The sequence below is a fragment of the Vigna angularis genome, chromosome 11 (assembly GCF_016808095.1).
Source record: "Vigna angularis cultivar LongXiaoDou No.4 chromosome 11, ASM1680809v1, whole genome shotgun sequence".
NCBI classification, from domain to species: Eukaryota; Viridiplantae; Streptophyta; class Magnoliopsida; order Fabales; family Fabaceae; genus Vigna; species Vigna angularis.
The window spans coordinates 3,607,778-3,622,914 of NC_068980.1; the positions used below are offsets into that span (position 1 = coordinate 3,607,778).

The window sequence follows — 15,137 nt, forward strand, 5'->3', positions numbered from 1 at the left end:
TCTGATATAAATTAAGGTTTTTAGAACAATCAAATAGCCAGCTTTAAAACCAGCTAATCTTAATTAAATTTTCTTCTTCGGTTTAGATTTGAAAACATTTTTTTTTATGATAATTACTTTTTAAGGGTAGAAGTTGATCATTCTCATTAAATTATTAAACAACACAAAAGCTGAAACTGTGCTGATATTGAAATTCATAAAGTTAGCAGTTTAAGTCTGATTAAATCTTATATTTCAATTATTAACACACAAATACTTAAATTTATAATATTTCTACAGAAGATAAATTACTACAAATCATACGAAGAATTCAAATATTTATCTCAAATACAGGAGAAAAAACTATATTGTTGATAGTTCTAAATAATTATTTTTTGAAATGAAGTGAGTCTTTTGCTAAGAATAAAGAGTGTTTAGTACTTTTAGTGGTGATATAGCTGAAATAGAAGGCCATTTAGAGAGATCCTAGTTCAAAAGACATGAAGTCTATGTTATTGACAAATTTTGTGTTTTGTAATGTTAATTAACATTTGATGACTTCATAAAGTTCAGGATTATAATAAACTATAGGAGCGAGAAAAAAAAGTTTAAATTTTTAAATTTAATTTATAACTTCAAATTTATTTAAAGAAGTTATTTTAAATATAAATCCATACTTTTTTTAATTTTAAGTTAAATCTATTTAATTAAATTTGAATTGAATAGTGTTTTAAATTTTCAAAATAAAAAATTTAGGTGAGTATATATCACTTCAAATTCTTAAAGATTAGATAAAACTATAATCATGTATGATAGTTATTATAAGTTAACTCAAATAGTCTTAAAACTAGGTTATGCAAGATTTAACCAAGTCCAAAAATAAATTTAACAAGACTATCTTAAAGCTAAGTTGGACGAGGTGAATCTCGAATTAAGTTAAGTTGAATCGGATAGAATTTAAATAAATTGAATCTAATAAAACTTGTATAAGATGGATAAAACTGAATTTATATCAGATTGAGATTTAATTAATTAGTTAAACTAAGTCAAGTAGGATTAAATGCATATAACCAAGTTCAGTGCAATTAAGATATAAAATTAACTTTAATTTTAAAACATCATGTAAACTAGATATAATCTAATTAAAATGAATTTAGAAATCCAATCTATACTATTTGATATTATCAATGTTGTGAAGGTACGAGGATAATAGAATATGGTTAGCTAATCAGGCCTGATGATGTTGGACCCACGTTTTTATATTATTTAATAAGGTGGGCCTAAGCAATCCTAACAGGGTCTAAAACTGTAATGTTAGCAATGACATGTCACCAAACATGATTCTTCCAACCAACAAATTTCTTTAAAGCTAAGAATTTTTTTTTCTAACACCAAACATGATTCTTTTTAAAAAATACATCAATATAAAGCATTTTAAATGCTAACAGGTTTTGCCTTTAAATTTAAGTTTGAAAGCTAAAAATCGAATCTTATGACTAATCCATTGAGAATATGAAAGAATCTCGTACAAAAAAAGGGTCCTCAGAAGTTGCATTTTAGTTTTCAATGAAATTACACTTTACTGGCCCAAAGATGTCATTCAGACATTTTTAAAAGGTTGATACCTAAAATGGCAGATAACAAGTTCAAGTTGGACACTAAAAATTGATTTATTTAATAAATAGAAAGAGTGAGTAAGTAGTCACAACAATTTCTCTAGACATAGAAATATACATAGTGGCTTCTTATAATTCACCATCAAAAACCATGAATCAAGTACAGGTTTGACATTTTGGTCATCAAATGGGAACACAATTAAAAAGGTATTTGTAGTACGGCTTCACAATAATTCAAACATTCTGCAACGTTATCTTCATAAGTGGGCCAACATTCTAGACTTTAGGAGGAGGATTTGATTCAGGTTTTTACTGTCACTTACTGTAATGAAACACAAGTAACACGACATGCAGTAAAAAGTTGCTTCCATAATAATGCTTTTTGAAATGGAAACGCGTAGATTTATGTCCTTGTCTTCTTGTGCAATTCATTGATTATAACCAAACTGCTTCAGTATTCATTGTAAGTTCTGAATAGTACTCAACATATTGCAAAATTTCATCATTTCATTGATACAGCTGAGTCATTCACAAGAAAGTGGAACAGGATATAGTACAAGCTTTTCTATGTATTTCGTATATTTGATGTAGAAGTCCTACAAGGCAACGAGGTGTTACAAAATACAATAGGAAACCATACCACCCTAATATAGACAACAAAAATGAACAATCATACAAATGTACCTGTCTTCCCATCTAGTTTAATAGTAGTTACATACACTTTCACTTTCACAGATCTAAGAAAAAGAGTAATACTAATGGTGGTGGACTAGCTATGGGCGATAGTAGTTTGATACTGAATAATATAATGGGTGAAATATGATATGTACAGTGTAATAGCTACACAGGTGCATGAGCTCATGGACAAGATCAGAAGCAGCATCATGTTAAGTTTGAAGGCTGTGTTTGCAATGTCATGTCATGTATAGAGAGGGGATGCAGAGGGCCTGGGATAAGCTGAGGGAGTCTCCATGCGGCTAATGTCATCAGCACTTCTTCTACGAACTCGAGATCCATTAACAGAAGGATTTTGATAGCCTCTACTTACATCAGCACTTCTTCTTCTAACACGAGAAGGATTTTGATTGCCTCCATTTGCATTATGAACCTGCAGCTGCTCCAATGTTCTGACCACTTCATCCATGTTTGGCCTGAACTTGGAATCTATTGACAGGCACCGCAAGGCAAGGTTGGCCACTTTATAGGCATCATCCGTTGAATATTGTCCTTCAAGCCGTGTGTCCAATACACGAAATATTTTACGTTTGTTTGCCAGGTATGGTTTAGCCCATTCCACTAAATTGTGTTGTCCAGATGGTCTATTCTTGTCAACTGCCCTCTTTCCAGATATCATTTCTAGCAGGACAACTCCAAAACTATAGACATCACTCTTGGAAGTAAGGTGACCTACAACAACAATTTAGCCCTTAACCAAAGAGATAAATCTGGAATAACTTAACAAATTCAGAAATGGAAAAGGTCATGAAATGGTTTGTTTGGTGTCATAAAACCAGCAGTACCTGTGGCTAGATATTCAGGAGCTGCATATCCGTAGGTTCCCATTACCCTGGTGGAGACATGGCTTTTGTCACCCGTTGGTCCATCCTTTGCCAGCCCAAAATCAGAAAGTTTTGCATTGTAATTCTGTGTGATCAAACAACATACTTATTCCAGATCTGATACGCAAATAGCTTCTACATATTGAATACGAAAAATTAAAAGTTCACATACCGAATCCAGCAATATATTTGAAGTTTTAAAATCTCTATATATCACTTTTGTTTCAGCACTGTGTAGAAAGGCAAGTCCTCTGGCAGCATCAAGAGCAACTTTCAAACGGAGGCTCCAAGAAAGTGGCTGAAAATATGAACCTCCTGTTACAGTACATATTGCCAGTGTTAAACAGATTTCTCATGTTAAGACTATGAGAGAAGATGGAAAACTTACTCCTGAACAAATGGTTTTCCAAGCTTCCACGAGGCATAAATTCATAGACAAGAAGGCGGTGTTCATCTTCCAGGCAAAACCCAATCAATCTCACTAGATGAGGATGAGAAAGCTGTCCAAGATAGTTTACTTCAGCCTAAAAGAGAAAACAGAAACATGGTAAGGCAATCACATCTTACCCACCAAAAATAATCTCCCACTATTTTCAACCATAAGTACTATTGTATATTGTATTGAAATGGTAACAGGTCTAAAATGTAACGAAGCAACATCGTCATGTAACTTAGCAGAACATGGACAACATAAGGTAACTTGAGATTTGCTTGCTTCTCAAATCATTAACCATGAATTGCACTATGGTGTAACGTCAGCATCATTTGTTTCTTAATTAGTATGGAGTGTGAAGAAAGGATTTGACAAAGCTTACCAACCACTCCCTGTGACCTTGGATGCCATCTTGATTAAGTCTTTTCACAGCAATAACAATACCAGTGCCAGGTTTTGTAGCAGTTAACGAATTCTCATCAATCCACCCTTTAAAAACTGATCCAAAACCACCTTCTCCTAACACACTGTCTGGACGGAAATTCCTAGTGGCCGTCTTAAGTTCTGATAAGGTAAAGCTCTTCAAATTGGATGACTGCAAGATCTCACCCTCGCTCCGAGGAGTCAGAGGGACCGAGTTTCCTGATAGCTTTTCGTTTGTGCTGCCAAGATAATTTCCATCTGTACTCACATACTTTGAGTTGAACCCTGCCAAACCAAACCAGTCATTATAATCAATTGGTTAAACTTCATCAATGCCAAATCAAATATAACATTCACTCAACTGGATCTTCAATCATGTTTACACATGGATCACATTGGTATATGTGAAGAGAAAGATTCACAATGTTAAGGCTAAGCTTTAAGACTACTCACCATGAGATGAAAGCACAGAATATTAATTCAGATAAACAAAAGTTGAATTTTAGAAACCAGAGTAACCGAAGTTGATTTAATATTTGCTCAACGAACCAGAGAGTGTAATTAAACAATAGGAAATGGAGAGAAACGAAGCATAACTTCAATTTACCAAAACACTTTTTCTTCCTTTTAAATTAAGAGGGAAGGAAAGGACAAAACTTGGACTAGAAAAAAGAGAGAGCGAGAATACCCTGAAGTAAAAGTGATAAGCATTTAAGCACAAGGACAGAAACTTAAGTGAAGGAAAAACAGGGCACATTAAAGAGGGAAAAAAAATCAAGGGAGAGATACATAGTTACATACCAGTGTTATACGGGCTTTCAGCTTTAATTTGGGCACTCAAACAAACTCCCATGTTGGCTAGATAACACAAGATCTTGCAGAAAGCACGAAACTTGAATTGAATACAGAGTACAGAAAAGAAATTGAGATTGAAAAGACAGAAGATTGGTGAAGGAGAAGGCTAAGAACCTGTTTGCAGAGACAGGGTATGTGCCTGTTTACATTGGTTGAGAGAAAAGAAGAGAGATTTGGGTACAAGAATGGATGGATGGAAGTAGAGTAGAAAATTAATAAATAGGAACAGAAAAGAAGGAGAAAGTTGAAAAAGAAAAAGGAAAGAAGAAAGTGTTGTGTTGTGTGAGTAGTGAATGGTGGTGAGTGAGGAAGCAGTGACATTCATGGTATGACAATGAAGTATGAAGCATGAAGCATGGACCCCTCATGTTCCTGTTTTATTGGTCTCAATGGGCCATGAGACGATGATTCGCATTTTTCGTAGACACTGTGTACTACTGTACAAAGTTTCTCCAAAACAAACTATACTAAGTTCCAATCTCATACACGGCTTACACACACCATCATTTCTGTCCTGTCTCACCATCTATCAAACCATCTTACTCCAATGGACCAAGCTGTATTCAAAGTTCCTGTTTTCAGAAACACTGCAAAATCTGTTCAAGAAAAACAAATACTTTTTTTTTTTTATTTCGTTAAATTGTATTCTTTTTTGTTATCGTATTGTTACTGCAAGTTATCATGTATGTATTTTTTTTTCTTAAAACAAGGAAGATGTTTGGTGACTATAGTAATAAGTGAACTATACCTTACAGAAGTAGGTAGATGTGATCACGTGCTCCTTAATAAATGAATAAAAGGTATTAATGACACCTCTGGATTAGAGATTGCAAAATAACATAGATATTTTTAATGAATATTTATAAATAATGGATATAAATATTTAATTATTTACATGCTAATGGAGTACGTGTATTTATTTGTTAATTATTTACTCATATTATACTAGAGAATATAGTTATTAATCACTTAAATTATATAATTCATATAATACATCAAATAAATAAAATTATTAATAAAGCTACCCATAAATATATGAAATCATTTTTTATTTTAAGACATGGATGGTGCATAATAAAAGTGCAAGAAACAACATGTTCTAAGTGTAACGCCCCGGCAACTCGCAGGGACCGTTGACTGCCCCCACAGATCACCACCAGACTTTCCAGTGTGCTTTGTCCTCACTCGCACACTTTCCGGGAAAACTTCCCAGAAGGTCACCCATCCCAGAATTACTCCATAGTTAAGCGCAGTTCTTATGAGTTAGGCTACCGAAAAACAAATGCATTTTGGTGATATGAGTAGTCAAATCAATTCCTTTAAGCTATCCTTCAACTGTATAGTCTCATACCTATACAGTCTCCAGATCCCTCTCATTCCGGTGTATGTTCGATTCATCCATGTACCCCTTCCACCCGAAGCTGCCAGGAGCCGCTCCTTGTCTGTGCCCCTGCACCATGCTTCTTGCACCGGCGTCACTCCCCGCCCTCGTCTCCGTGCCCGGGTGTCACACTAAGTGTCTTTTTTTTTTTTTCTAAATTAGCTAGAAATCTTTTAACTTAGTCAATGTATAATGCATGGAACAATTGTTTTCCTTTTTAAATTTTTCTAGTAAACACATTTTTTCTTTTAATTTTTTTAGTCAATTTGATCATATAACTTACTCTCCTTCCTAAATTGTATTGTGATGCTTTTGCAAATTAGTTTCACCGTCGAAGTTCAAAGTATTTAATGTCAAAGTAATATAGACTTTAATTCTTTCGATGTCAAATTTCAACAAAAAAAATTACATTCATATAAATATAAAATAAAAGTATAAAAAAACAATTTAATAAAAACATAATTATAAAAAATATAATGTTTGGTGCATAATGAATGGACAAAATGCAGCAACAAGCATGTAGAATTAGATTGCTGCTATGTGTTTGAGTGATGTCAATTTCAAGAGATTTTTTTTTTTCTTGAAATATTTTCCATATAAAATATGTGGTTACAATTACTTCATTTCATTGCCACAAACGACACTTCATGTCTAATAGTACAAACAATTGGCCATAGGCCAACTACTTTACAGATAGAAATAGACTTTTATACACTTTCATCTCCCTGTATTTTATAACGTCTCATCAATTTAATATATTACTATGTCTATATATTACAATAATAATAACAATAATAATAATAATAAATAATAATAATAAATAATATGAGTAATTACAAAACACCGGAATGTTAGCTCCCAACCAAATATATACAATACCAAAAAAAAAAGAATGGCCTAAGTTGTAAAATAAAACATATTAAACGATATATATTTTTCCTATAATATTATCAACATGTTGCATACCATAAATTATATTAAGGTAATGAATCTTTAATCATATTCATATCTTTACAAACGAATATAATAAATTATATTAAAGTAATAAATCTTTAATCATATCTTTACAAAAGAATCACATTTGATATTTTCATAAAGATTCACATATGTCTTTATCAAATTTTGATATTTGATCTATCATAATTGATAAAATCAAGTTAAGTATCTTATGTTACGATGATTTTTTTTTTCAATATTAGTGATGTCAAATCCACATTTAACCTTTTTAATTTATATGATTAGATTATCGGTAAATTATATAATATTTTATTTTCTTCATGAGTTCAACATTTAATATTATTCTTTTTGGAATCTAATATAATCTCTGACAGTACAAACATATTTTTAGAACCTACAAAACATTGTCTAAGACTCAATGCTTGTGACTATTTTATTTCATCACGTGTTTTAGAAAAGAGAGTTGCATGAACTTCTTTTTCACTCAAGCTATAAGTCTTTTTTAAAGTATAAGCTCCATCACTTAAATGTTCATCTTATTATTCAAGTAAGTAAATAATTTATGTAATTATAACTCATTTTTTAAGAATTTTGCACTAATGCTCAATCAATCACGTAATTAAATTATAAAACAATTAATAATTCCATTTAACACCTTTATTATAGTTAAAAAAATTCAAAACATCAATTATTAATCATATCCTGTTTCCTACATAGCAATTCCTTTTTTTATTCACTTGTAAGAAATTTTTGTCTTTTTTTAGACTCCACAAATTTATTAATTGATCCACGTTTTTAATTTTTTTTTGTAAATTTTATTTAAAAACGGTATTTTCTTTAATTGTGTGAGAGACTTTTTAATTTGTCAATTATTTTTCAATTGTCCACTTTTTCAGTGTGAATATGCAATAATTTTCATTTTAAATAACTATTAAAATTTAATAACTTTACTGCATGATAATCTTATTATTGAATATAAATAACATACTTTTTTAAATTTAATTTTGTAGATAAATAATAATACTTTTATTAATTTATGAAAATGAAAGAAGCTCGTGACATGGAACTGCAAAATCGGAAGAAAAACAGGTGTACGTGATGTGATTTAACAGTTTGACGTCAGAAGAGAATAAGAGACGATAAGAAGAGAAATTGAGTTAGCGGATCTAAACTCTGCAGTTCCTTTTGTCGTCTTTCATTCATTTTCTCATTATACGAATTAAAAAAAAACAATAAACAAAGAAAACAAAGATATGTAATACAATTATGGAAATCAACTTGCAAAGTCTTAATTAGTAAAAAAATAAAGGCAATTAATGTAACTAAGAATTATATCACATGTTAAAGGAAGACTTTCAAATACTATTAAATAAAATATTTTTATGTTTAATTTGATTAGTGGGTGATTATTATATTGGCAATAAATTAAGTGAATAATAAAATTCAAAAAAATTGATTTTTTTTTTAAATTTGATCAACGAATTGTATTTTTTTCTACTACGTTCAAAAATTATTTAAGATTCAAGATTTAAAAGATATTTTAAATATTCTCTTAGCATCATTTAAAACTTTAAAAAAAATTGTGACAAAACTTCAATTTAAAAAAAAATTATTGTGATAAACCTAACTATATTTTTCCAAACTTCGAAACAAATACTAACTAAAATAAGAAAGGTAAAATAAACTTATTTAAATGAATAATTATCCAAGAAAAATATACTTTCTAAATTTAGGTTTAAAAATGTATAGGCTAAAAAATATACTTTTTACTTTATTAAATCTAAACAATTAACAACATAGTAATTATGAAAGTTGGTAAACATTTCATATCAGTTTCATGGTAAAAAAAATTCATGTTGACTAATGAAATATAAAAAATAATTAAAAAAATAAGTAAATAATTAGATAAACTTATTATTAGAATGTTAAATCAAAGGATATGTGTAATTTACTACTAATGAAACAATAAATAGATGTGAAATGTGAAGAGGTGGTGGGTGCAATGGACTTTCCTCCAATTGATGAGTGGGACCAAACCAAAATAAAAATATAATTATCAGGCAATATGTTGAAAAAAAAAATGAGAAGTTGGAGCTACCAAAAAAAGAAAAATGAAAAATTGTGAACCGTGAAATAAGTAAATGATTCAACCAACTAGGCTAGAAAATTTTGAAGACTTGAATAAAGTTGTTAAAAAGTACAAAATTTGGAGCATAAAGAAACTCATTCAATCAATTTAAACTTTTATTTCTTTCTAGTGTATGTTCTCTTAAATTTTTGCTTTGTGCTCCAATGGCTTTTAACTTTTTAAGTGTAGCAATCTATGCCCATTGGGATCAAAACTTGTGAATTAATAAAGGAAAGCCACCATGTTCTTTGGAAAGCATTTATTGCTTTTCAAGCCAAAAAGGGCAAAAGGGGTTTCCCTAAAGATAGAAGAAGACTATTTTAAACATCAAAATGCATTTCTAAACTTATCATTCAAACACTAAGGTTCAACTTAACAAAATTAGAAATTTGGTACAATAAAATCCCATTAAAAAAAATTCACGATGGATGTTTATTGAGTATTTAGTTAGAAGAATTTTAGAAGATAATTAGTTTTTATAGAATTTAAAATGTTTAATAATAAAATATGTTGTTTTAATACAAAATTAAAAGAAACAATTTTTTTTTAAAATTCATGATTACTTGAAATTATAAAATTTCATATTTCACCTAAAGAAATGATAAATTCTTATATTTATGTTTTTCCTTGATGGTAATGGTAGATTCAACATTGATCAATTAATGTTAGTCGGGATGTTTTTGGACAAAATCGCTAAGAATTTAATTTTTAAAACATATGTTGTGATTATTTATCCATCAATGTTAGCTAAGATTTTGATTTTTTTTAAGAACTATTTTCTAATTGAAATCAGTTATATTTATTTTATTGATAATATTGATACTACATCTTTCTAAAGTTAGGATTTTTTTTGTTGAGGTTGTGAGAACCCTTGTTTTCATTTTTTTAATAACTTATTTATAAAAAATATAAGCAAAATTTTTAAAACCCAAGAATTAAAGCAAAGATGTTTACACGTTTAAAACTCATTTCATTATTTCTCTGTGAATCTCTTTTTCTTCCTCCTCACCTCCTAGGAAATTCACCCTTCTCTCTCCTTTTTCTTGGAGCAAACTTGGGAGAAAGACTCTCTTAAAGAACTCTCAACATTTCAATCTAAAAGAGAAGCTTGAGTGATGTGGTGATTCTCAAAAAGAATAGTGGTAGACTCCTTTAAGGTAAGACAAACTAAACAATTAAATGTTTTGTTTCTAAAATTTATTTGAATGACTGAAAATTCTCTGTGAAGTCATTTATTTGAATCAAAATTTGAGAGTTGAGTTTTTAGGCTTGTTTTGGCTGCGGGTACGGTGGGTAAATTAACAAGATTGAAAATTTTGCAAAATGATTGATTAGAATATTTAATTTGTTATTGATGTGAATTTGTGAGTAGAAAATATTGTTGATAACTTCTGATAAACTATCATTGAGAGTGCTATCAAACATTGATGAAATTGGTCTGTTAATGAAAATTGAATAAGTGTGAATGAAACACAGTGTTGATGTTGGAATGTTGTAAGGCAGTGTAAGGTAGATGAGGTTCAGAACGAGAACGATGTTGGACTATGGAACCTACGAATCTGACAGTTCTTACTGGTTCTACCATTTTTAGACCGCTTCTTACCTGTTAATTTGTTCATCCAATTCATTGGGTAAATTGGAACCTAACTATGTTGACAACCGCATCAATAGTAGTAACCAAATTGACTATAGTTAACTAGTGTTGAACATTATTTGCCCACCAAATGTTATGGTAGTTACACTATTTGCATTAAGAAATTTAACCAAAATCCAATGGATCGCCTGCGGATGAGATCACAGGAACTTGCGTTTATTCGGCAGTACTAAACACAAAGTTGAAAGCATTTGCCACAAAGCACAGAACCAAAACTCAAACAGTAATTTCCGAAGCAGCTTGAAAGGCAGTATATCAGTTCCTAACTACGAATTTCAATTCTTCTTCACGGTGGCAGCGTTTATGATGTCCACGAACTCCGGCTAATTACAGAGAAGTACAAAAGTTAGTTGCTTAAATGTAAAGTAATTTGAAACCAAACACAACCAAAACAATGGGTAAAAAGAATTACCTTGAGGGAAGCACCACCAACCAAAAATCCATCAACATCGGCCTGTCCTGCCAATTCTTTGCTGTTTCCTCCATTTACAGAACCTGCAGTTAGTGAATGTTCGTTAGATCAGAAACTCACTGTTTATTCTTGACACACAACTACAAGTAAATTACATACGATACAATAGAGAGGGTAAAGTGCATGCAAAATTACCTCCATAGATAATTCTTACAGATGCAGCAACTTCGGCACTCACATTATCCTGAAACCATTTCCTCAAAGCAGCATGAACCTAAGGCCAAAAAAACCCAACAAACATCTTACAAAAGATACAAGATGAAGGAAATCACGGGGTATCAAATGTCTACATTGGCAAAAGGTCAAAGAACAACAAGATAGAGAGTTACACAAGTCAGAATATTTAAGAGCAATAAAATTTATAAATAAAAAAATTAGTATAGTGACAAGCATTTCACTAAAACAATAGTATTATTGACAAAACATAGGCTAGCATACCTCTTGAGCCTGAGCAGGTGTTGCAACCTTTCCTGTTCCGATGGCCCAGACTGGCTCGTAGGCCAAAACAACATTGTCCCAGTTTGATATTTTAGCTGCAAACATAATTCAGGTCAACTAAAATATAGATTGATAACAGAAGTAAGCAATGAACAATGATAATATGTTAAAGCAACTATTAATAGTTCTATAACAAGAACTGCAAAAGGCTTTATACAGTATTTGTGAGAAAATCAGACAAATAAAACACAACTTAATGAGTATGCAGAAAATTAAAACTTGTATATGTAGTGGGGGGGGGGGGGGGGGGGGGGGGAAGGGGGTTGGCGGCGGACGGGAGTACCTGCAATTGCTTTTGTTTGCTCAGAAACAACAGCTGTTGTTGTACCAGCTTCACGCTGTTCAAGAGTCTCTCCGATGCAAGCAATAACTTTCAGACCTTGTGCAAGTGCATATGCAACTTTGTCTCCCACAAACTGATAGACGGTAAAGCATGTGGTAATGTTATAATTTATGTCATTAAACTTAAAAAAGAATTTATAACAAAAGAAGGTAAACCATAGACAACCGGCTTTGTACCTCATTTGATTCTTGCAAAAGCTGCCTCCGTTCAGAGTGACCAATAATAACCCACGGAATTTCCAAATTAACAAGCATTTCAGCACTGTTAATTCAAAATAAAAAATGTACAACTATTAAAAGATGGGTAAAACATTTGAGAATGTGTGCTATAAATCTCTAATACAAAGGGGGAGGAGTAGACAGTTCTATTTCATGGTTCAACTGAAGAAAAATATTAAAGAAAAATGAGGTAACTAAGCCATTAGCCTAAAGTAACTAAATGCAAAGCACATAACCAAATGAAAAATATTAAACAAAAATGAGGTAACGTACCTAACTTCTCCGGTATAAGCACCACCTTTGCGAACCCAACAGTTCTGTGCCGCGACATGGAAATCAGGACGCAGTAAAGTTTTTACAAGGGGAAGGAACACAAAAGGTGGACTCACAACAACTTCTGTAAAAGAGATACATATTTAATAGCACATGTCAAAAGATCATCATCACGCAATAAAAAATGGATGATCTTATATGCAAAAGAAATAAGTGGATATACCAACAATAGATATATGAGAAACCAGTCAAGAATTGTAATAGGTTCAAGGGAGCCAGGTGCTTGATATCTTTGGTAAAAAAAATTATGATGCAATTGCGTACTGTACAACTGACAAGTATAAGAAACATCGTCTCTGCTATCTAAATAAATAATCTAGGTCCCGTTATAACAAACCACTTCATCACTGCATAAAAAAAGTGGTTCTGAATTAAAAGATACAGAATTAGGACCTTTTTAAAGTAGTAAGTAGTTTTATGATTATAATCCTCAATCCCAAAAATGGTCCATATTAAAGTGAAATTAACTTGAGCCAGATAGATCGTTGACAAGACTGTGTTAAGTATGAAATGTTCGGCAGAAAAAGAGACAATCCCATAAGAAGTTAGATAAGACTCACCCACAACATCTTCTCCAGGGACTTTCGCTTCATTCAGAGTAGTAACAATCTTCTTCACCTCCTCAGTGGTTCCATTCTGCAACAAAATCAATTCAAACATCAGTCACGCTGATGAATCACTAAAGGATTTCAAAACACAAGTGGATTCAATAATAAGTTCTTCCCACGACATTGTCAAGACAGATCCATGAAAATAAAAAAAGGCATACCGGGCAATTAGAAATGCCATCATCAGATTACAAATAAAGCATACACACAACACAGATACTTTCAAGGTCATCACAAAATGGCAAAGTGCATGTTTCTTTTACAAATCTCCAAAGAGAACAAGGATCTTAGTCCGAAGAGTTCCACTACTACTATATACTGGCTAGATCGGAAATAAAAAAAGTGACACCCATGAACTGATTTACAGACAAAAATTAAAACCTTCCGATCCGTTTAGCTAGAGGTGTTCTACATTCTCCAGATAGTTTCAGAGCCCAGCCTTTTCAAATTAGAACAACTTTCGAAGTTGATCGTTTAGAACTACCGAGATTTCGTTTATCAAGATTTAAAGAAAATCACACATACAAGAAAAGGCAAATGATGTAGAAAATGAAGAGGCGATTGAAACATACGCATTTCCAGTTTCCACCGACGAAGAATTTTCTGCCCATATTTTTGTTTGGTTTGATTTCGATTCCTACGAGAAAGTGAAGAAACAGAGAAACCCTTGTTCTACAACGCACCACAAAGTGACTGTCCACACAACCTTATCACTCTTTATAACACGGACAAACGGAATATGCTTTAGGGCATTTCCTTGCACATCTTTTTTTAATAAACTACTTTTAAACACTAATTCTTTTAATTAAAAAGTTTAAGTAAATTCGATCTAACACACACCAGAATCATAACTTATCTTAGGCCTCGATTAATTAATATAAAATTAGTCTTTTTTTTTAGATTTTAACTACTAAAATGTGAATCTTAATTATTTTAACTACTGATAGAAAGTCTTGTTTAAATTGAAAGATGATACAATATAATTAATTTATCATTACTTCTATGTATTGGGTACATAAAATATAAATCTTCTTATCTATTACATTGCTAATAAAGATCTTTAATATTTCAATTAATATATAATGTTATCGACATAATTTCTAGGGTCGGAAATTTTAATCTAATAGATATTTGACAAAAACATTAAGTTATATTAAAAACTTAACTTATAATGATATAAATCAATCTGTGCCAGTAAAATTCTAAAATTGTTACCTTTTATGAGATATATAAATGCTTGCAATAAGAACAAGCAATCAGCATGAATCAAATGCCAGTTGTATGATATATATATATATATATATATATATATATATATATATATATATATATATGCAAAAAAACAAAAATTTAGATTTTTAAACATGGTGATGGTTATGTAATATCCGAATAATTTTTTGAACTTTGACTAATTCAATGGACTATCTATTTAAAGTATATTACATTATTATAACAGGAAAGAAAAAAGATTATTAAATGTCAAAACCAAAGCTTTCGAAAAAAATGCTCATAAGTCAACGTAAATAATGGACATTATAGTTTTAAATATATGATTTCGCCACCACTGAAAAGAAAAACGATTACGTATTTTTATTCGTCCTTTTTTTTTCCAGAAGCGTCGCATTCATCTACCAGTAAATTAATTAATTTGAAGTTAGTTTACCCAATTTTTTATGTGGT

General features: G+C 31.0%; 2 protein-coding genes across 3 annotated transcripts; both read right to left on the bottom strand.

Moving 5' to 3' along the window:
* Positions 1-2,063: 2,063 nt before the first annotated feature.
* On the bottom strand, positions 2,064-5,204 carry LOC108334236 (probable serine/threonine-protein kinase PBL9). Of its 2 annotated transcripts, XM_017569968.2 has the most exons (7): positions 4,980-5,204; positions 4,812-4,884; positions 3,970-4,295; positions 3,543-3,678; positions 3,327-3,469; positions 3,116-3,239; positions 2,064-3,002 (listed from the first exon to the last, which is right to left on the bottom strand). In XM_017569968.2, the coding sequence occupies exons 1-7, from the start codon at positions 5,184-5,186 to the stop codon at positions 2,515-2,517; spliced, it is 1,497 nt and encodes a 498-aa protein (XP_017425457.1). In that variant the 5' UTR covers positions 5,187-5,204; the 3' UTR covers positions 2,064-2,514. The 2 variants fall into 2 exon arrangements, with proteins under 2 accessions (XP_017425457.1, XP_017425458.1); XM_017569969.2 differs by having other exon boundaries at positions 4,812-5,204.
* Positions 5,205-10,997: 5,793 nt separating this feature from the next.
* Positions 10,998-14,188, bottom strand: LOC108334380 (triosephosphate isomerase, cytosolic). Its single transcript, XM_017570191.2, has 9 exons — positions 14,030-14,188; positions 13,410-13,485; positions 12,790-12,913; positions 12,475-12,559; positions 12,239-12,371; positions 11,896-11,990; positions 11,593-11,671; positions 11,398-11,480; positions 10,998-11,308 (listed from the first exon to the last, which is right to left on the bottom strand). Exons 1-9 carry the CDS (start codon positions 14,066-14,068, stop codon positions 11,261-11,263), a joined length of 762 nt encoding a protein of 253 aa, XP_017425680.1. The 5' UTR covers positions 14,069-14,188; the 3' UTR covers positions 10,998-11,260.
* Positions 14,189-15,137: the final 949 nt, after the last annotated feature.

Bases quoted from the DNA above. Each gene is read 5' to 3' on its own strand.
- LOC108334236 (XM_017569968.2), bottom strand. From the start codon at position 5,186: ATGTCACTGCTTCCTCACTCACCACCATTCACTACTCACACAACACAA. The intron at 4,296-4,811 runs GTATGTAACTAT...TTGGTTTGGCAG, and splicing joins TGAAAGCCCGTATAACACTG to GGTTCAACTCAAAGTATGTG. The intron at 3,679-3,969 runs GTAAGCTTTGTC...TTTCTCTTTTAG, and splicing joins AAGGTCACAGGGAGTGGTTG to GCTGAAGTAAACTATCTTGG.
- LOC108334380 (XM_017570191.2), bottom strand. From the start codon at position 14,068: ATGGGCAGAAAATTCTTCGTCGGTGGAAACTGGAAATGC. The intron at 13,486-14,029 runs GTATGTTTCAAT...ATTTTGTTGCAG, and splicing joins TCGGTGGAAACTGGAAATGC to AATGGAACCACTGAGGAGGT. The intron at 11,672-11,895 runs GTATGCTAGCCT...TTTTGGCCTTAG, and splicing joins CACCTGCTCAGGCTCAAGAG to GTTCATGCTGCTTTGAGGAA.